Genomic DNA, 22,579 nt, shown 5'->3' with positions numbered 1-22,579 from the left:
CCTGCTTTTTGGATCAATTATAATTTAAAATGGTTCTGTGAACCCTAAAGGCTAAAGGATGGAAGTGAAGGAAAGAGCGCATGCAGTAACTTGCTGGTGCGGTGGTTTTTACCCTTAACCAATAAGCTTTGATACTGTTAATGCAACTCCATCATTGCTCTCTGCTTCAATGGCAGGGGGAGAAGGGGAAATGGATTCGTTCAGCAATCGAGGGCCCCGACTTTTACAGTCTGGGGGATACAAGTATGGGGGTAACTTGCTGATGCGGCAGTTAATACCCTTAAACAACAAGACTTTTACTGTGATGCAACTCAAACACTGCTCTCTGCTTCTCCAGCAAGGCATAACAGGGAACTGGATTCAACAGCAATCAACAAGGACTAGTGTAGGAAACTGATAAGCATTGGGGGGGGGGGGGGGGGGTGTGTGACAAGGAACTGGATTCAAATAGCAACCAACGAGGGCCCTAACTTTTATAGTCTGGGAAACATATAAGCATGGGGTAACCTACACGGCACAGGCCTACTGGGCAGACTGGATGCACCATTTGGCCCTTTTTCTGCCGTCATTTCTATGTTACTATAAAATGGTACATTAAAATATCCCAGTAATTTAACAGAATTATTACATAAATAATATCCTGCCCACAAAGAATAATTCTTACAGCAACTGGAAGTACAATAGGAACATTTTTATTAATTAAGCCATTTACTGAAATGACTCCCTTGCTCCCTAGGTTTCCTTCTGTGGTACAGCCTTTTCTGGCTAGAGGGATTTGAAATATTAAACAGTGACCCACATCATCAATCCATCAGCTGAGCAGAACAGTGATGAGCTTTGCTACAATATGAACATTAAGGCTGTTTCCAAGCAGTCGGTAGCGCTGTTTCACTGTTGTCTTATCAGGAAAGCCTGAAAGAGAGCAGACCAAACAGAAAATTATCACACACTTAGCATATGACTTCAGGCTATATTTTTTACCAGCCAGCAGTAGCAATATATTCCTGGAGCGCTGCCTGATAGTATTGTTAGAGATGCAGAACGTGAAGCATTAAGGCTAGCACTGAAGATTAATAGTTTAAGAGCAGGAGGTATAAGGGATCACTAAATGATGTAGTCAGGTACGGCAATTCTGGGGTGTCAGCGAAATGGGATTGTTTTTGTCATAACATACTTCAAATTCTTTATTGCTCCACATGTTTTGTAGCCAACTCTAACTACAACTAGGCCAATAAATGTCTTTGCAGGAAAACAAATACCGGTAACTATGAATTCAATATAAAAAGAACTATGGTGATTGTACTTCACAGCACACAAGCATGGTCTGGTCAGATAACAGTAATGGGCCTCAACCATTTCTGTTCATTATTTTCCTAAATATGTTTTATCCTGTGATGCACTGATAGTCTAGTATCCTTCTGTGTTTTGACCTTCAAAGAAAGTCATATACTCAGAATTACAAAGAACAGACAGTCATATCCACCATCTGCCATTATGACATTTTTTTTTTTTAATTCCTTAAGCAGCTCCCTTGCAATTTCCCTGAACCACCGAGGGCAGTCAGTGTTCAGGAAAGTGTCAACCTAACTTGCATGGAATAGAATCAGACTGTTCATGTAGTATGGGGGATATTATTCCTGACATCACAGCTAATACAGACCAATTAGATCCACTGGGTAGGATGTAACTTGGGACTGGGTAGCACACATGGCTTCCTGCTGTGGGTCATTGAAATTACAGAGGAACAGGTGAAATAATTTAAAAATTGATGACTACAATTTGACGGTATGTCAATGCATGGTTTACTTTCAAAATACTTCTCTAGGCAGAATAGATGCCATTCTTTTCAAGCACAGGACTCAAGATTTGAACATACACACACACACATATTAGTCAAAATTAGTTGCCATACCAAGACATGCTCAGAGCAATATACAAATCATACAATGAGCACACAAGCAACAAATAAATCATAAGTGAAAGATAAGTCAAATTACATTTATAGCAGATATAATCTGTTAGACCCATTGATCCTCCCAACTGCAATAGTGCAAACCCCTCTTGAACTCCCACCTTGAATTGATCCTAATTCTCTCATCACTAATGATTTTCTGTTTTTGTCCAACACCTTGGAGCAGAGTCCAGGCAGCACTGTCAAATTTGGACCAAAATTCACAACATTTTTTTATACTGTAATAAAGATTTTCTAAGGGATAAATGTGATCACCTGAAATTACAGCCAATAATGTATGTTCTTTCTATGACTGGGTGATATTTTAAAAATCCCTATTAATGTTTGTTATCCTACCTCCCTTCTAAAAATTGTATGCACCCTGAAAGTCATTATTTGTAAGAATGAGCTTCAGAGGTGGCTGAATCTACGTTTTCCAACACTAAGTCTGAGTTAATTTTTCCCTCATAAAATGTATACTTGACATTTATCTTCCTGTCTAACGGTGACATACTGTGTATTTTATATAGAACATATGTTGATGGTTTTCCTTATAAACAGAACAAATGAGTATTTATAGATAATGTCCATCTAATACAAAAGCTGCAAAATAGCAACCTCTATGATACCTTAGAGAACAAAAATCCAGCTACTAGTACTTATAAAACGTTTGGCAACAAAGAGTTGAGAAAGCATAAACTAATCAGGATTTTTCTCCATACGTACTAAATTCTGGTGGGAACCCATGGAGCTTGGCTATCTCTCTAGGACTGAAGTATCGCAGCTGTAGTGTTGACAGCCTTCTAAGTTTCTCTTCTTCTGATAATGTCTCCAGTGACTTAAATACGGACTCCATCTGTACAAAAAAGTCATGCATGATAGATGTTATTACATAGAAATAAAGTCTTAAGAAAAAGTCTTGAGGAAAATTATAGTTATATTAACATGTGCTACATGAGCAGAGGAGACAAAGATATATCTCAGCACATGAGTTTTTCAAAAAGGTTAATGAGAACTCCACAAAAGAATGCAATATATTTCTTTTCTTTTAAGAAGATTAGTGCATATACTCCAGACTGATAAATATACTCCTTAGTCTATGTATGTAGCTAAAGTTATCAAACTATCCCCTGGATTCATCATTCTGCTATAAATATACTGGAATGATGAGCCGAGGGGGGGAAAAAAGGGGTAGGGGGCGATATTGAGCAGCCGGCCACATCGCTGCTGGGTGTTTTCGCCTACCTCGGTTGCGGCCACGTTCCACACTATTGCCCCCGTAGCGCCAATGGAAAAGGTATAGGTATTTCTGGCACTACTGTTGGCGATAATGTCTGAAACATTATCGCCTGCAGCGCTACCGGCCCCTCATTTTCCTAAACCCCACCCAAACCCTGCCCAAACTCCTCCCCTTTCCCTCATTTCAATTTTCAATTCGCGATGTGGTTGCTATAGGGTACATTAGGGCATTATTGCACATGGTAACGCCCTAACACATGATAATGGCCCATCGCGATTTGAAGAAGGACCCTGTCAGTCACAGAGTGACGTGCGTTATTTATCATGGCTACCACTCTTTCCTAATTTATTAATATTGCATGTTTCTGCACTACCCAGTTTGATAAATATGCCCCTAAAACAGTCATAGTCCAGAATAATGGCCCCAAAAAGGGATAATGGTATGACTCTACCGAATGCTCACAAAACAGCCTTCACCACTTATATCATGCTATATCTAGGGAGGGTAATCGAACAATAGCCCGCATAGAGGAGAAGTACATTGTACATGCAGACTTTATGAAGAATATTCAAAGTGAATTTATGCACCTAAGTTCACTTTAAACATTCTCATGGTACTAAAATAAAAAAGGACTTAAACATTTGGTTTAACTTTAGTCTCAAACCCACAAATTTTAAAAGATCAATACTGGATCAATTGCTGCATCTTTTTTTATGGTATGTCATACCAGTTACTATGAACTGTACAGACCTTTCTTTTTTCGATCAAGATTTCTTTTCTTTTTTTTTTATATCTTGCTCATTTTGATATTGTGTACCCTCCCATGGAAGCAGAACAATGTGTAGTAAGTGACAATATAATGTGTACAAAGACAATTGTAGAGAATGACATTCATGATCATCAGCTGTCATAATCAATGGTACATGCTGATAAAACCAAAACAGGCTGAATATCTCACCATAATCTAAGCTAAAACCTCCAGCTTTTGTTCTGTGGTTGTGCGCTCTGATCCCCAGCAGTAATAACAATATTACTATTTTCAAAAAATGCTCACTGGCCTCTCTGGAGCAGGACCCTCTCATCCCCCTCCCCCCAAAAAAAATCATTCAGCTCAAGCCTGAGCTCAAACAGCAAGCACCAATTTGCAGAAGCAATAGAAGATTACTGCTCAATCTTTTGGAGCTGACACAAAAGTAGGCAATATGTCACTGAAACACAGGACACCAAAAGCGCAGTCAGAAATAAGAGAAGCAGAGGTGAGAAGAAAGAGAAAAAGGAGCAAGAGGAGGATCATGGGGCAGAGGAGAGACAGAAGGGGAGAGGAGAAAATGGAGAGATATAAATCAGAGGAGAAAGAAATAGAAAGCCACTGAAGAGAGAGAGGAAAAAGAACCCAAAGAGTGGTGAAAAAGCATCTGCTAGAGGAAAGCAAAATGAAAGGTAGTTGAAGGGAGAAGAATAAGAATGACAGAGTGATGAAGAGAAAGTGAGATAGGGCAGGAATAAAGAAAGGAAAAAAAGACAAGACAGAAGAGAAGGAGGAGAAAACAAAACAGACCAGGTTCTGGAAGAGAAGTCGTCTGAAATATGCACATTTTAGAAAAATAAGAGAGACAAAAGTATGAATGCGCTCAATAGAGACAGTCAAGACAAAGAAAGGGTGATAATCTAAAGAATAATATTGTAATTGAGACCTCAACATCTTTTGCAGACTGCAGCACAGATCCTGTTCCTTCCACATAGTGTCCATACCTGGAAAAAATAGATTTCGTCAACAATAATGCTCATGGCAACAAAATCTAGCCAACTAAATCATGGAACTTTTTCTCCACAATTCATGGCCATCTTTCTAAATTTTACACGTGTTGATGCTACTGGGAAATCATAAAGGATAATATCAAATCAAGTCTATATTATTCAGCAATAATACTTAGAGCACCCAGTTCATTTGACCAAACGTAATGCTATTCTAGGAGTCCTGCTTATTATTAGAAGATTAAACAAAGACTACATGCTTTCTTTTCACTAGGAACAGAACTCCCCTGGAGCAAGAGTGTTAATACATAAAGTCAAGAGTAGAAACAGACCAAACTAATTCAAGATATCAAGCTTATAAATGCTATTTAGACATTCTGAATAAATGGTTCCATAAAGATTTTACATCTCGCTAGTAACTAGCTTTAAGCTTTTATTGGGCAAACTGTGATGAAGGCACAATCAATCTTTGTTCATCTTACTTGCTGCCAACTCATCAGCATCTCCCATGATATTTTTTTTTAAACCTGAGGCCATTCATTCTGCAAAAGTCTATTCTTAAATTTGGAACCATGCTTCACAGATGGAAAATATGATACACCTTAACCCAGTAAATACTGAACATGTTGCAAAAATATATGGAAGAAAATCAATATAGAAGCAATAAAAAGGGAGGTCACTCGAGAATATGAAACAGAAAAATAAAATGAAAAAATTGTTTTCACAGAAAAAAAAAAAATATAACTGACCTCTTGCCTGAACAGTTTCGCCTTCAAAGCAAATTAGGGTTTTCAAAGAAATGGCAAGTACTGAGTTATACCAGTTAGCTGGGCACCTGCTTCTTTTAATGATTTGTTCCATGGGTGGACTCAAAAAATAATGTCCCATGCCACCCTTCTTAAGGGACAGATATCTGTGGACAGTCACTCTACATCAGCATTGACATTCTGCATCTCGCAGTAAAGTTAGCTTATTTGCTGTATATATATAGTACTGCTTACAGCTTACAAAATGTAGTCATTTTACAAAGAATGCTTTCTGTAAGTCATTCTAAATTACAGATATAATCGTACCACATTCGATCATAAAGCATACTAATGCAATCAGGAGTTTGCTACAATAACAAACAATTTCTTTTGATTTAAAACGTGTTTACTTTAAAAGAAAAAGACATCTTAAAGGAACTGGATGGCAAAATGACATAGGAGCTTTCATCCAATGTAATCAATTCAAATCAGAATTAGGTCAATGTGGTTGCTTTTCGTTTCCATATGTAAATCACAGGGAATGTGTCCGTATACAGCCACGACTGGCACTAATGCCAGGGGAAAATAAAGATACCCATACTTTGGCTCTGGTATTTGAGGAACTTTGGTTACAGAAATGATAGCTGGATATTGTTTTTAACTTGAGCTAATATATATTAAACTAATACATATTATTACTTGTTTACAATACCTTCTAGTTAATAGTTTGTCCTTTCATCCCTACAATCTATTTTCATTGCCTCGATCCACCAACACCAAAAAATGTCTTCACACACGAGGTAGATTTTAAAAGCCTTGCACACGCAAAATGTTTATATATTTTAAAGATCTTATGTTTTAATACATTGTCTAAAAAGTTAACGTGGCTCATTTTTGTAAAGCCAACGCCCTCCTTAACGTCAACCCAATTCGCCTGCTTTTGGAGAAAATCTCCGCACTTATCTTGTTAAATTGCAGGACAAAGACATCACTAGTCTCATTTGATCTGTTTCTGCAAAACATTTTTCACAGAAGCAGATCAAATGAGACTAGTGATGGCTTTGTCCTGCAATTTAACAAGATAAGTGCGGAGAATTTCTTTAAAAGCAGGCGGATTGGGTTGACCGTTAAGGAGGGAGTTGTCTTTACAAAAATGATCCAAGTTATTTTTTTAATGCACTGTCTAAAACGTTAAGATCATTAAAATATAAAAATTTAAAAATATTTCATTTGGGAGAACTTACACTTCACATGTATTAAATTAAAAACTGTATACACAGAAACCTGAGCTATAACCAATGTATGGTTATTGCTTATATTAGTGATACTCAACACCAGTATACACTGTAACAATATAGTTCTCAGACTGGTGGGTGCTCAATAATAAAGCCAAAATGGTAGGAATACTTCACTTTTCTTTTTTTTTTTATGGTCAACCAATCTCTAACTCATTCTATAGAAACCAGCACATCAAACCACTGGTGGTTCATTTAAATGACAAAAAGATAACAGAACACAAGCAATTAAACTGATTCATAAAAAGGGGCGAATAGCAAAGAATAACAGTGGAAGTGACATAGTATGTACGATTCAAAATTCATTCATACTATGAGAAATGTTATACAAACATCTCATATTTCATACATTGGAGGTGATTTTCAAAAGGATTTATGCATGCAAAACTTGGTATTACATATGTAAATGAACTTTACATGCTTAGATGGGTTTTGAAAATTGCTACAATATATGCTACTTGTACGTGCATTACTTCTTTGAAAATTCACATTTTTTTCTTATCTTATATTGCTAACATAAAACGACTTAAAATATATTGCTTATTAACTGCCAAAAAAACTTAAAATAAATTAAACTTATCAGTTAATAATACTGTTCAGAATCCTTTGTTGCTCCCTTTGAAGTAATAAAAGCACCATCATTTAAATTCTCATTGATGTGTTGGATTTTATAGATAAAGTTGGAGGCTGGTCGCCTATCAAGAAAGATTTAATTTTAGCCTATAGTTTTGGATCCTGGATTGGAGCATCCTGATGCACCCAATTCTTGCCAAAATATGGCCTGTATTGGTCTTTTGGTCATCTGACATTTTGCCCTTCGACCTGATGTATTTTAATGATTTTTAGTTGGCCACTTTTTACACTAAAAGCACTGGATTTTCCTAAAAGAAAGCAAATGCACAGACTATATGGGATTATGACGACACACAAAGAGATTAATTCACTTTAAAAATATATAATGTACCTATTTTAATAATTAATATAATTAATTTTGGATCCTACTGGGCTATTTATTAATTAGTATATGCCACAATGGATTAGCTTTTTGTTCATTTTAGTTTACATCGTAGAATCAGCTCAGCTTCAAAAAATCCTGATAAAATCAACAAATTCAGTGTTTGATTTCAAATACGATGTTGCAGTTCAGCCTACAGTTGATTTGTACATTCAGACATCATATTTAGTTAATTATGCATTGACCTGACATTGAGAGTATTACTCAAAAAGTAGTCAGTAATCTATTAACATAGTTCAATAAAACGGTACCACTTACAACTTGTTTCTTTTCTTTTACATAATTTCAATAAGCACCAGGAAGAAAACAAATGAAGTCTACCAACCAACTGAAGATATGTTTTTATCCTAGAACATAACACACTGCAATGAAGATCACTAACCTTCAAACCATGCTCAACCAGATCAAAATCTCTTCTATTCTGTTGCAGAGAGCAAGTCAAAAACAATTATTAGCCAGCAAGAAGCTCATTACGTTTCAAACTTACTGTTTTTGGAAGCCTACGGTGAAATTACTGTATGTATTCTTAAAACAGTTGAAAAGCAAGCACTGACGTACACAACACTTACCCTTTGGTGAAGCATGTAGATCGTCTACTGGTGGGCTTAACGATATCTAATAGCAGAGCATAGCGCAGTAAGGATTTGGGTGGAAGGAAATATTGGCTAACATCTTCAGCATCGTCTTCAAGAAAAGCTTGCAATGTTTGAATGGAGAAATCATTGTCCTGGGTCTTCTTCCTTTCCACTTCTTCAGGCGTTTCAAGTTTAAAAAGGAAGGTGCCTTTTCCAGAGTACTGCGTTGAAGGATTGTCCTTCATTTCTGTCCCTTTGGTAGGTACAGAGGGAAAATCCTTATCCAGATTCATAGCCACACTGTGCTTGTGTAAACCTGTGCCTTCAGGATTTGGGAATTCTGCCAGTATCTACAGTAGCGTTAAACAAAATATACAAATGATCAGCAGTACAAAGCTACTGTTCAAGTGACAGTAATGAACACAGAGGCCAATATTCAAACAGTTTGGTTGACTTTGGGGTTAGATAAGTAACCAAGGTTTGAAATTTCTCCCTCACCCCTGCTTACTGGCTAAATTTTGTCTTGGAAAGTGGTTGCCTGCACATAATTTACCACGGTTTAAAGAGACCGTGATGGGAGCATTCCCAAGGTGTGCTACCACTTTGTTTAGGCAGCCCTGATAATCCACAATGTCCGAAGTTACTCGGATAAGTCTGCGCAGATAAAGTAGCAATCCTAAAGTTACCAGGGTAACCATCTGGATATATTCAGAGACACATTTAGCTGGCTAAGCGCCACCAAATATTTGGATATTGGGGGAAAGTTACTCAAACAGCAGGTGTTTGAATATAGACCTTCACACTGACTGCCTATAATAAAAACAAATGATAGGCTGAAGAATTTTTATTTTAATATATCAGGAAAGATTTAAGGACTGAAGTGAGAGATAATTGAATAGAAGCATACCAGATATATGTTCATTAGCCTACACTAATATGACAATGCTGATGAAGATAACCATCGTTCAGCTAGACAACAATGTACCAACCACTTTTCTGAAAAAGAAAACAAACAAACAAAACCCCCACTTCCAACAATTACAAATAGAGAAACAGGCAAGTTTATATAGGTGATGATCTATCTGAGGTTTAGAAGAACAGGTCACATTTTGATCCTTTGCTATGGCTCTTTCACACAACTGACTTAAAAAATGCACAGAATAAAATGGAAGTAGTTGCAGTAATTGGGGTGTCAGTTTTGTTTTTTGAGAAAATGTTGCATCTACTCCATTCTGCACCAAACACATATTTCAAATATTTAAAACAAGTCTAGGAGGCAAAAAGATCTGTGGTTAGAGCTGCAGGCTACAAACCAGGGAAACCTGAGTTCAAATCCCACTGCCGCTCTTTGTGACCTTGGGCAAGTCACTTTTCCCTCCTTTGCCTCAGGTAGAAACTTACAGGTGAATTTACAAAGACGTTAAATGTAACCTACATAGCAATTTTCAAAAGCCATTTATGCACATAAAGTGCACTTATACAGGTAAATCCTATGGACAATTCAATGGCATATCTTGTAGTAATTTTCAAAAGCCCACTTACACAGGTAAAGTGCATTTACACCCATTTGTGTGTAAATGCTTTTTAATATCAGACCTTAAGACTGTAAGCCCTCTGGGGATAGGGATATTCCTATAGTACCTGAACGTAATCTGCCCTGAAGTGCAGAAAAGCAGAATACAACGAAAATAAATAAATAACAAGTCCCTGTATTAAAATTATTTTCATTTTTAGCAGAAACACATTTAATAAGCCAGTTGCTTTTAAAAAGCAACTGGCTTATTAAATGTGTGTATGTATGTATGTATTAAATGTGTGTATGTATGTATGTATATATATATATATATATATATATATATATATATATATATATATATATATACATACATACATACACACACACACACATATATACATACCCTTAAATGCCTTCCCCATCCTTATGAAATAACACACATCTAGTTTCAGAATATCAGGTGGTCCTGAAGACCAGACCTGTTTGTGGCCTTTAAAGATCAGGTTTGAGAACCTCTGCAGTGAAATGGCAGATTTTATCAGTCTACATCACTCTATCAGTGTGCCAAGCAGGGAGATAATCAGTTTATTGTCAACGGGCCTCCATTTCCAAATGTGAGCAAAACAGAAACTTAAGCAGTTGGCAGAGTTGCATGCTTATCTCAGCTATTTGCAGGCTTTTGATAAATACACACTGACTCAATTCAAACAAGTACATGAACTAATAAAACTGTGCACATGGAAGAAAAAGATAATTGTGCAAATGTGGTAAGCATGCAATTCAGCCAGCCACTCGGGCATTCAAGATTTAGCCACAGCATGGAGAAACAACATGACAGTTTTGACTGTGTATTTTGTCCTCTGACCATTTAGTGACAAACCTAGTGTAACAAGGTGCATTCAGTAAGGCACAGTTTTGCATACAATCATGCACACATTTTTTTTGTGCATAACCTTTACTCCCATTCAGCAAGGAGATCAGTGCACAAAAATGTGCACCCAATAATACGCGAGCAAGTTATTGTGCCTTTTCATGCAAATGTCATGTTAATAATGGCATTAGCTATTACCCATGAATGCAGAGGTATGCTGGCTTACGTTTCTAGCACAAAGTAAGCATAAGTTAACTCCAAGTCAGAGGTGAAGTAAAGTTTCCAAGGCTAGTGTTAATCTATGGGCAGATGCCAGGAACAATGTGCAGAAAACATGAACATAAGAAGTTGCCATATTGGGTCAGGCAAGAGTCCAGCAAGCCCAATATCCTGTGGCCAATAGTGGCCAATCCAGGTCACAAGCACTTGGCAGGTACTCAAACATTAACAGGCTCATTTTTAAAGCCCGGTGCACAGCAAAACGGGGAGATACATGCGTGCATTTTCAAATGCTCGCACCCACGCGCATATCTCCCGATGCGCGCACAACAAAGTCTTTTTTAAAAAGGGGTGGTCCGGGGGCAGGGTATGGACAGGGAGGGGCGAGGGCCAGCCGGGACAGCACCATTAGGCATTGTCCCAGTGAAGTGCACGCTGGCAGCTGGCTGGCACACACTACTTACTACTGCTCCAAAGAGCAGTTAAGTATAGAAAAAAAAATTAGTAAGGAGGATTTAGAGGTCGGGGAGGAGAGGGGGAAAGGCAGGAAGGGTAAGTAGGGGATGTAGGAAGTTCCCTCCCAGTCCTCTCCTTTATTGAAGCGGTCTGGGAGGGAACTGGGGGAAAGGCCCAGTTTGTTGCTGAGCGCATGTTTTAAAATGGGCCCCCTTGCGCGTACAGATATAAAATCGGCGCGCCCATGTTCGTGCGCTGGGAACTGTGCGCACATGGACACCCGCGTGCCGTTTTAAAAATCTACCTTTAAATTAATAGATTCCAAGCTACAAATCCTTATTGATTAATAGCAGTTTATGGATTTCTGCTCTAGGAATTTATCTAAACCTTTTTTAAACCCAGTTACACTAACTGCCATAACCACTTCCTCTGGCAATGAATTCCAGAGCTTAATTATGGGTTGAGTGAAAAAGAATTTTCTCTGATTTGTTTTAAATGAGTTACTTGCTAACTTCATGGAGTGCCCCCTAGTCCTTGTATAATCCGAAAGAGTAAATAACCAAAGCACATTTACCCGTTCAAGTACGTTCATTATTTTGTAGATCTCTAGCATATCCCCCTCAGCAGTCTCTTCTCCAAGCTGAACAGCCCTAACCTCTTTAGCCTTTCCTCATAGGGGAGCCATTCCATCCCCTTTAATCATGTTTTCTGGTTTATGTACAAAAAAACAAGTTTTTATGAAGGATAAGTTGTTGGGTTTTTTTTATGTACATTTTCAGTGCATAGGAACATAACAAAATGCCATACTGGTTCAGGCCAAAGGTCCATCAAGCCAAATATCCAATTTCCAACATTGGAAAATCCAGGTCACAAATACCTGGCTGGATCCCAAGGGGTAGACAGATTCCAAGCTGCTTATCCCAAGAATAAGTAGTGGATATCTATAATGCCACCTTAATAATGGTTTATGGACTTTTCCTCAAGGAATTTGTCCAAATTGTTTTTAAACATAGCTACACTAGTAGCTTTCACAACATCCTCTGGCAACAAATTTTAGAGCTTAATTATGCATTGAGTAACAAAATATTTTCTGTTATTAGTTTTAAATGTAATACCCAGTAACTTCATTGTGTATCCCTTAGCCTTTATACTTTTTTAAAGAGTAAACAACTGATTAACATTTACTTGTTCCATTTCACTCACTGTTTTATAAATCTCTATAATATCTCCCCTCAGCATTAGCATACCATTAGCTTACCACTTCAGGGGTTAAAATTTGTTCTAGCATGTATGTTAAACTGTGTGTACTGAATTTTACAGTTTTATTGCTCAGTTTATTACACTGCCCCCAAGGTTAGGTAATTCTGTATTAAATCAACTGATTCACTGTAATATTACTGTAATATTCACTGTAATATTACTTATTATAATTGTGCCAAATCAGTGTTGATAGTGTTTTACAAAATAGAAAGGTTTCATTGTATATACATTACCTTTTACAGGCAGTATATAATAAAATGAAATGATGGTTCATAAAATTCTCTCCAGACAGCAATTACAATTTTTTGAAGCTTTTTGCTACATTTTGTCACAATGAGCCATACAAATAGGATGGAATATCTTTTCTTATATTAGTTTTCAACCTTAAAGTGCTATTCAGAGCAGGATGCGTGTGTACATGTTATATTATATATGTATACACACACACACAATAGATATATTTCTCTATGGCTAAGTACAATGAAAGTGGGTGATGTCATCCAAAGGTGCCAATACAGAACTTGCTCTCTCTACATCTCAGAAAAACCTAGAAGTCTTTCTGAACATGCATTTTCCAAGATAACTAGAAAGTAGTCTCCATCGAAGCCATCAACTTAAAAATAAGCACCGTGCTGAGACTCTCTTGGCACATACGTCTTTAGAGCCAACTACTTCATTTAGAGACACAGCGCTGAATCCCCATAGGTACTATAGCACCATCCATTTCCAGCGCAGATGTTATCAGCACTGAAAATCCTTGAAGCATCAGTGCTGTTCTCGCTATTAGTTTCAGCACAGAAGCTTACAGTGTATACAACCTTTGACGCCAATACAACTCTTCAGTGCAAAGCGCCTTTTTCTATATCATCTCCACCAATTCTAGTACCAGAATCAGATTCTTCTTCTGTGGCACATTAATAGGCTATGTTTGAATGCCACCCATTTATTTAAAAAAATGTGAATGGACTTTGTCCATGGTTATATGAAAAACTTTCCTGCTAATCCTTCCTCAACAATAATGCAGCCTGTTTTGAAAAACTTTGTCACTGACCAGCTGACTCAGTCAGCAATCCCTATCACAAGTACCTGGCAGGATCCCAAGGGTTAGATAGATTCCAAGCTGCTTATCCCAAAAATAAGCAATGGATTTCTGCAACTCTCCCTTAATTGTTAATGGACTTTCCCTCTAGGAACTTGTCCAAACCTTTTTTAAACACAGCTACACTAATAGCTTACACCACATCCTTTGGCAACAAACTCCAGAGCTTAATAATTATGCATTGAGTAAAAAAAAATATTTTCTCTTCTTAGTTTTAAAATCTATTACCCAGTGACTTCATTGTGTGTCCCCTGGGCTTTGTACTTTTCGAAAGAGTAAACAACTGATTAATGTTTACTCCTTCCATTCCACTCATGATTTTATAGACTTCTATTATATCTCCCTTCAGCTGTCTCTTCTCCAAGCTGAAGAGTCCTAACCTCTTTACCTTTCTTCTTAGGAGAATTGTTCCATCTCCTTTATCATTTTGGTCGCCCTTCTCTGTACCTTTTCTAATTCTGTTATATCTTTTTTGAGATGTGATGACCAGAAATGCACACAATATTCGAGATAAGGTCACACCATGGACGGATATAGAGGCATTATGATATTCTCTATTTTATTCTCCATTCCTTTCCTAATAATCCCTAGTATTCTATTTGCTTTCTTGGCTGCTGCTGCACACTGAGCAGAAGAGTTCAATGTATTTTCAACGATGACACCTAGATCCTTTTCCGGAGTGCTGACTCATAATGTGGAACCTTGCATTTTGTAGCTATAATTTGGTTACTCTTCCCTAAGTGCATCATTTTGCACTTGTCCACATTAAATTTCATTTGCCATTTGCATGCCCAATCTCCCAGTTTTGCAAGGTCTTCTTGCAATTTCTCAGAATCCTCTTATGATTTAGCAACCTTTAATAATTTTGTGACTTCTACAAATTCGATCACCTCACTTGTTGTTCCCATTTCCAGGTTGTTTATAAATGTAGGGGTAGATTTTCATACTCCGCGAATAGGCCTACTTTTGTTGGCGCTCCAGGCGCAAACAAAAGTACGCTGGATTTTAGTAGATACGCGCGGAGCCGCGCGTATCTGCTAAAAACCTGGATCGGCGCGCGCAAGGCTATTGATTTTGTATAGCCGGCGCGCGCCGAGCCGCGCAGCCTACCCCCGTTCCCTCCGAGGCCACTCCGAAATCGGAGCGGCCTCGGAGGGAACTTCCTTTTGCCCTCCCCTCACCTTCCCCTCCCTTCCCCTACCTAACCCACCCACCCGGCCCTGTCTAAGCCCCCCCCTTACCTTTGTCGGGGGATTTACGCCTCCTGCGCGCCGGGCCGCAACCTGGGGGGCGGGTACGGAGGGCGCGGCCACGCCCCCGGACCGCCCCGGGTCGTAGTCACGCCCCCGTACCCGCCCCCAAAACGCTGCCGACATGCCCCCGAAATGCCGCGACGACCGGGCCCGCCCCCGACACGCCCCCCTCGGAGAACCCCGGGACTTACGCGAGTCCCGGGGCTCTGCGCGCGCCGGTAGGCCTATGTAAAATAGGCTCACCGGCGCGCAGGGCCCTGCTCGCCTAAATCCGCCCGGTTTTGGGCGGATTTAGGCGAGCAGGGCTCTGAAAATCCGCCCCATATTGAAAAGCATTGTACCTGAACAGATCCCTGGAGCACTCCATTATTCAGCTTTCTCCTCTGGGAAAATTCACCATTTATCTCTACTCTCTATTTTCTATCTTTTAACCAGTTGGATACTGCCCCCATCCCATGATTTTTAATTGCCTAAAAAGTCTCTCATGAGGGACTTTGTCAAATGCTTTCTGGAAATCCAGATGCACTATCTATATCACCTTTATCCACGTCTTTTTCTACACAAATAAAAATTATTGGCAGCAAGAAAATCATCTACTAGATGCTCATAAAACTTTGAATGGAAAATGTTTTCCATTTGGTGTACTAAGCTCAGAGCAGATCCAGTTAACTGTTCTTCATCTATTCTGCTTCAATATCTTCTCAATCTATCAAATTCCTTGGTTGAAAATTAACTTTGTCAGAGTCCATTTAAGTGTTGTAGCTGCTTATCAGTGTCACTTGGGAGATTATTCAGTCTTTCATTCTGTAGAAGCTAAACTCATTGAAGGTTTCTACAATCTTCATGCTTCTATTGAGGTTCCCCTGACCCACTGGGATTGCAACATAATTCTTGCTAATTTGATGTCTTCACCTTTTGAACCTTTGGCTATAATGGATCTCAAGTTTCCATCCTGGAAAGTATTATTCCTAATAGCAGTAATCTCAATATGCAGAGTTCATGAACTTTAGGCTCTAATAATCCAATAATTGTTCACTCAGACTTTCAAAAATAAAGTAGTTCTGAGGACCCACCCTAAAATTGTTTACCAAAGATTAAGTCTCAATTCCATTTAGATTAAACTATTGTACTGCCATTTTTTTTTCCAAAACCTCATTCCAGTAAATCTGTGCAGACTCTTCGCAAACTAAATTGCAGAAGAGAATTGTTTTATTTAGACAGGATGAAGCCTTTCATAAAATCTACACTGCTATTTCTCTCTTATAATCCAGCCAAACAGGGCTTGCTGGTTAAGAATCAAACCTTATCTGCATGGCTCAAAGACTGCATTTCTTTTTGCTATGCACAATCTAGAAAACATCCCCTTGTAGGGTTAAAGTCATTCAGGTGAGAATGATGTGAATTTCAGCAGCACATCTCCAATCTGCCTTGATCCAAGGTATTTGCAAAGTGGTCTTCTATATATACTTTCACCAAAAGTATATATAGAAGACCTTGATGACGACTCTTGCAAGAATGGTAGTTTTGCCAAGCAGTTTTAAGAAATCTATTTAACTAGGAGCTTAACTCTCCCTCGTTCCTCTTTTTTACCTACTTGTAATTTTTCTGTATCCAGCAAAAATTCAAATGTTTCACTGCAACCCTCAGCTTGGAAGTCCCTCTTGTGTAGCTGGATAGGTTTTGTTTGCTCAAGGAGAAAGAAGAGTAGGTTTACCTACAAGTTTTCCTCGTGGACAGTAGGATAACCCAGTCACACAATGCCATTCTCCTTCCCTGGAGTTGAAGGTTAGGTAGGGAAGGGGCTGAGGCAGCTCATGTGGTGGCAGTGGCGTGGGAACTTCTTCATATGCTCGGAAAGATTTCTAGGTGTTTCTAAGGTTTAGAGAGAGCACGTTCCATGTTGGCGCTGTCCGATGATGCCAGAACACTAGAGAAAGTCTGCAGCACAGCACAGGTAGATCAGGTGATACAAGGAGAACTAGGCATTGGCTTTTGCCCGTGCAACTGAAAAATCACAGAGAAGGCATCTTCAGCACACTCGGAAGAAATCGGCCCGAATGGACTGGGAGATGGCCCAAACAACTAAGATGACTACTCTGGCCCTCACACATCAGAAGATGTTCCCAGTGATAGGAGTAGGGCGGTCAGACTGATGAGGGTGAGAGAGCATTAGGTTTGGGCTGATGAGGTGGGACCAGAGTGTTGGGGTTGGGCTGGGGGAGGGGGGAAAAACGGTACAGAGACCTGGGGTCCGGCTGGACAATGAGGGACCAAATATCCTCTGCTGAATTTCCAGTTGGTGACAGATAATATGTATATATATATATATCTATCTATATATAAATATTCTTTACAAACACACACACTTACAAAACACACATATACAATACATGCCTCCCAGTCCAATATACATATAGATATAAATATATACAGATATCTCTATATGCATAGCTAGATAAATAAATATATCTGGGAGACATTAGGACCGTTCAGAAACTCACCCGACTGCTGGTCTGAAAGGAAAATGATTCTGGCTGAAGTTTTGCAATCAGAAAATACCGCAGCCTTGAATTTGGAACACCAAGCTAGTAAGTAAAACAAAGAGCACATCAGTCCACTCAGCAAGGCAGAGAGAATCTAAAGAGCTAAGCATTCCTACATTTATATCAAAAAGAGCTGGAGGGTTTGCCAACAAACTCCAATCTAATTTGCTGCATAAAGGACTTATTTTCAACCGTTTCTCTCAGTCTGCTTTTAGGACAAAGCGTGTGTGTGTGTGTGTGTGTGTGTATAAATCTACATATATATATATATATAGGTTTTACTTATATATATATATATACACAAATAGATATACACTAATATTCACATAGATATATATAAGTGTCTGTGTGTGACTCGCTTTGAACTGTGAAAAGGAGAGAAATTATTTTAAATAAATAAATGTCTTTTGAATATGGTTCCAAATATTTTTATTGTGATACATATTGTGAAGGTTTTGCTAAATCTTTTGACATAGAAAATAGCTCCTAGCAACCTTGGCCAAAAGGTGGGCCAATTTCCATATCTTTCCAGTTGGGATACTAACTTTCTGAACCTATGCTAAATGGGATAAGTTAAGAGTGACAAGGCTTGAGAAAGAAGCAGTCTTAAGAACTGTCAACTGGAGCTGAGTCTGCCACAGCAACTGCTTCACAGCTAGCGCTAAGGACTATGTGTTATGGTCAACGGCCATGGCGGTCCACGGCCGGGACCGACCGTCATGGCCGCCGGTCGCAGCAGACCGCGACCGGGGCAAGTGCCTACCCGCGGGGTCCGATGATCCCCCAGACTCCAGCAGGCACAGGCAGTCCTCACCCACATTCTCTTCACGGCCGTAGCCACTGACGGCGTCCGGCTGCATGGCTCCTCCTCAGCTGGGTTGGCTCCACCCCTCTCTGGGGATAACTAGGGCTGTGCGCGTGGCTGGCTGCTAAATTTAAAGGAACCATGACAGGACCGAGTCTGGCCAAACCTCCAGAAAGTATAACGCAAGTATACTGAGATAAGTAGTGGTGGAAATGGAAATCTTGCATTTCCTTGACTGCCACTGTAGCTCAAGGATTAGACTACAGAGCAATGAGATTCCCATGAAATATAGAGGAATCTTAACTTTATTCCCTATGTTAACCATAGCAGATCAGTTACTTTCCTTAACCTTTCACCTAATCCACACAGTGCTGTAAGACAAAGGCACATACAATAAGAAATTAGTTTTATTATCCCAGTGTTGGCTACAGATGTTCTCTCTCTCTTTGACTCTTCCACTGGCCTTGTCAAAGTTTCTAGATATGAACTGTGTGTTTGGTACATAAAACAGCTGATAAAAATGATGCTCGGAAGATAATGATGCTCGGAAGATAATTTTATCCCACATTTTTTTTTTTGCTTTAAAAATGTGGATAATTCCTATGCTGTCCCATTTAGAAGGTGTCACAGCCTGCAAAGTGACTGCTTCTCTCCTAGACCAGTGCAACTACTAGAACGCCACACTAAACTTATGTGTATAAGTTTGCTTTGAAAACACTCAGGTAATTGCCATTCCCTGCACACAAATTAACCCACACGAAGTTAGACCTTTTCTTCACAGGGGGTGTAATTTGTGCGGGTTAACTTATGTGCAAACTCCACCCCTCAGAATGCCTGGTCCCAGTGCACAGAAAAGCATGTACAAATCTAAGTTAGGCGTGTCCTAAGGGATTGCGCCCTGGGCAATTTTATAAAAGCTATATATTTACATAAATGGCTTTGAAACTTCAGCCCCAAAAAAGTATAAAGCGTTGTTCTAGCAGTTGCACTGGTCTAGGTGAGAAGCAGACGTTTTGCAGGCCCTGACATGTTCTAACTGGGACTGCACAGGAATTATCCAAAGACGATGGTGTACGCGAGCCTGTGAAACCCCAACGTGCACACCTGTAGTCTGGTAGGCTTATGCCCATCTTTGGATAATTGCTGTGATAAGATGCAGAGAATGAAGACAGTCTAAAGCAGTCTCTTACAAAGTATGCACAAAACAAACATCTTTTCAGCTTCCACAGAAAGGCAAGTCCCAGGTTTACAAGTGGTGCCTACTGTATGAAAGAAGAATTGTGCCACTTACACAAGTTGGAGACAAGAGAAATTCTTGATATTTAAATCCACAATTTTCTAATGTTTGTAGGAGCAGATCCCTGGCAAGAAGAAGAAGAAAACTTATGTAGGTACAATGCTAGAACTGTAAAATTACACTTGGATAACTAAAGTTAAAGCAACATTACTTGCAAAGAATTTCATATGATTCCATTGACAATTTAAAAAATATGTATTAATGCCCTGTTTCCAAAGAATTTTTGTATTTTAGTGTTTCAACTCTTTACGTACTCATCCTAACTAGCCATCTGCCACACTTGGGGGCCTATTTACTAAGCTGTGATAATAAGTTTATTGCACGGTAAAATACGTTATCTCAAGAAAAATGGAAATAACGCCAGGAATTTGCAATCATCACAGGCTTCCTTATATTATTTCCCGGGCCATAAATCAGGTGCAGCTAAGGAATGCTAATGATCTGCATCACATGCAAATGTGTGCAAAGCAGCTCATTGGCAGACCAAAGAGTAGTGCAGCATAGGAAAAATCTGTGTGCTAACTCTGGAAAGATTAGCTGTATCTCTTTCAGTGCAGCTAACTTTCCCCAGGGAACATTGCTAGGTTAAGGTGCCTGGGGATATTTCTGGGGTGCTGAGTTAAAGGGACAGCAAGGCCCTGAAGACGTTTCCTTCTTCCCCACTGTATTCAAATATCCTAGTGGTCTGTGTGGGAACCCAACTGACCTCTCCCCCAAACTTACACCCGGCCCATGAATGTAAGCAAAAAGGGTACTTGTGAAGGGAAGACAGGATTGAAAGAGTTTTGGGAAGAGGATGTAATCCTTCCTTTGAAATAATGATTTTATAAATGTAAGGATGTTGGAGGATGTTGTTAGTCTTTGTTATGCATTTATGTATTAATTATGAATGTAGTCTTGTTATCCACACCAAACACATCGGAGATTGTGAAATCTAAACTTTTTAAATAAATAAAATCCTGGGGATTGAGGACTGTTCTATTTGCCTAAAATGCCCCCCCCCCCCCCCCCCCCGGACCCTGTACAGGCTTACCCTCTAGATTGTGGAGTGTTTTCTCAGGCAACAGCAATCCCCACTTGTTCCTGGCCCCACTGACATCATCTTTCAAAATGGCGCTGGCTGATTCCAAACACTCCTTTGCCCTGTACATGCAAGCCATAGGGGAACCTGAGGTGAGGCAGCACCATTTTGAAAAATAGTGCCAGCGAGGCTTCAGCAAGAGGGGATCACTCCTGCCTGAGCAGACTCTTGTGATTTAGGATTAACCTGGGGAGGCTCCAGAAGGGTGGCAATTGTGAACCAAAAAGGGTGGGGCTTAATCACCAGTTCCTTTTTGCTTAAATTTATGGGCGGGGGGGGGGGGGGAGTTCAGCTCATTTCTGACATGGCCCACCAGGATATTTGGACATGGAGGGGGAGGACTGTTACTGGGAATTGTGGCCCCTTTTACAGATGGTGGTGCTGGGATGGCGGGCCACCATAATGTGCTGTAGCAGCCAGTAACATGTGGTTTACCTAGCTGTAGCAATGCGAGTAACGAATCTGCGGGATTCACTAAACAGCGACACGTAGTGAATCGTACAGAAATCTTCTTGTGGCAAAACAGCATGGTAATGCACCATTTTACCATGGATTAGCTAATAGGGCCCTATGAATCTAAGTAGTTGGGGGCTGCAAGTATTTCAGTGGCGTATCAGAGGCATGAATCGTACACCCAACCAGACTCAGGAGAGTTTTATAAAACAGGGCTATGATCAAAAGGTTTACACACTTTACTCCAGAAAACGACATGATAATATAAGACAAAATATTCAACAAAAAAGACCTACGAATAGGATCCAATAAACAGAGAAACAAAGTAGACAATTTACAGAGCTTAGCTAGCACTGCTGCATTAAACATGCTGCTGCTTTGCTTAATCTCTGAATGAAGCGGCTTACAAACCAAGCTCCATCTCTACTAGATGTAACAAGCGTAGCAGAGATGGGTGGTCATCTACCCAACGCATCTGAATGGGGAAGGAGAATATGCCGGACTCTCGGTATAAAACAGAAATGCAGAGCATCTCTATGTCCTCTCCTTTCAGTGGTTTAACCAGCAAACTTTCCTTTTACAGTAGAATCCAGCCAGGCAGATGCGTTCCCTGACAAGATGCCCGAGCTGCACACGCATAGGTCACAAGAGCTCTCCTTTAACTCCCCCCCCTTCATTTCTTTACCTAGAGCCCAACAGATATCGTAAGTTTTCATGCTCTGTAAAGCACCTTGGAATGTAGTTTATATTAAAAAAAAAACAAAAAAAAACGTCATGTAAACAGATTCCCTTTATCTCTCGTGTGCCTTCATCGTAAAAAGCAGTTGAAATCCTTAGAAAACATTTTGCATTTTAAGACAAAAGCACACTGGGGGGGGAGGAAGCTGTAAGAATTAAATTCCCATATGACCTTCCCTGGGAAGATCCTTAGAGGCTCAAGCCTCATTGATTCTTTAGCAGTTTCTCTCACAACCTTCCTTCTATATCATGGAACAACAGGGCCATCAGATTCTCAGACAGCTTAACCGTGCTGGAATCCTCACTGTCTGCATTTGTCCACTAGTGACATTTTTCTCTTTATCACTATTTTAAGAGCAATATGCTACCCCCTAGCATGCTTCAGATACATGAAAAATTCAAAACCATTGT

The 22,579-nt window shown here is 39.5% G+C and overlaps 1 protein-coding gene across 4 annotated transcripts in view; it reads right to left on the bottom strand.

The window, feature by feature from the left end:
* Nucleotides 1–464: 464 nt before the first annotated feature.
* TRDMT1 (tRNA aspartic acid methyltransferase 1) overlaps nucleotides 465–22,579 on the bottom strand; it is a 94,274-nt gene continuing 72,159 nt past the window's right edge. For all 4 annotated transcript variants that reach the window (XM_029588760.1, XM_029588762.1, XM_029588761.1 and 1 more), the window contains 6 exons: nucleotides 19,891–19,960; nucleotides 17,753–17,836; nucleotides 8,572–8,927; nucleotides 4,886–4,943; nucleotides 2,678–2,807; nucleotides 465–912 (listed from right to left, as the gene is read on the bottom strand). In XM_029588760.1, the coding sequence (XP_029444620.1) occupies nucleotides 812–912; nucleotides 2,678–2,807; nucleotides 4,886–4,943; nucleotides 8,572–8,927; nucleotides 17,753–17,836; nucleotides 19,891–19,960 (799 nt within the window). In that variant the 3' untranslated portion in view covers nucleotides 465–811. The remainder of the gene's footprint in view (nucleotides 913–2,677; nucleotides 2,808–4,885; nucleotides 4,944–8,571; nucleotides 8,928–17,752; nucleotides 17,837–19,890; nucleotides 19,961–22,579) is intronic.

This window comes from Rhinatrema bivittatum, chromosome 2 (genome assembly GCF_901001135.1).
Source record: "Rhinatrema bivittatum chromosome 2, aRhiBiv1.1, whole genome shotgun sequence".
NCBI classification, from domain to species: Eukaryota; Metazoa; Chordata; class Amphibia; order Gymnophiona; family Rhinatrematidae; genus Rhinatrema; species Rhinatrema bivittatum.
The sequence above is the reverse complement of the archived record's forward strand: the minus strand, read 5'-3'. Positions and strand labels throughout refer to the sequence as shown.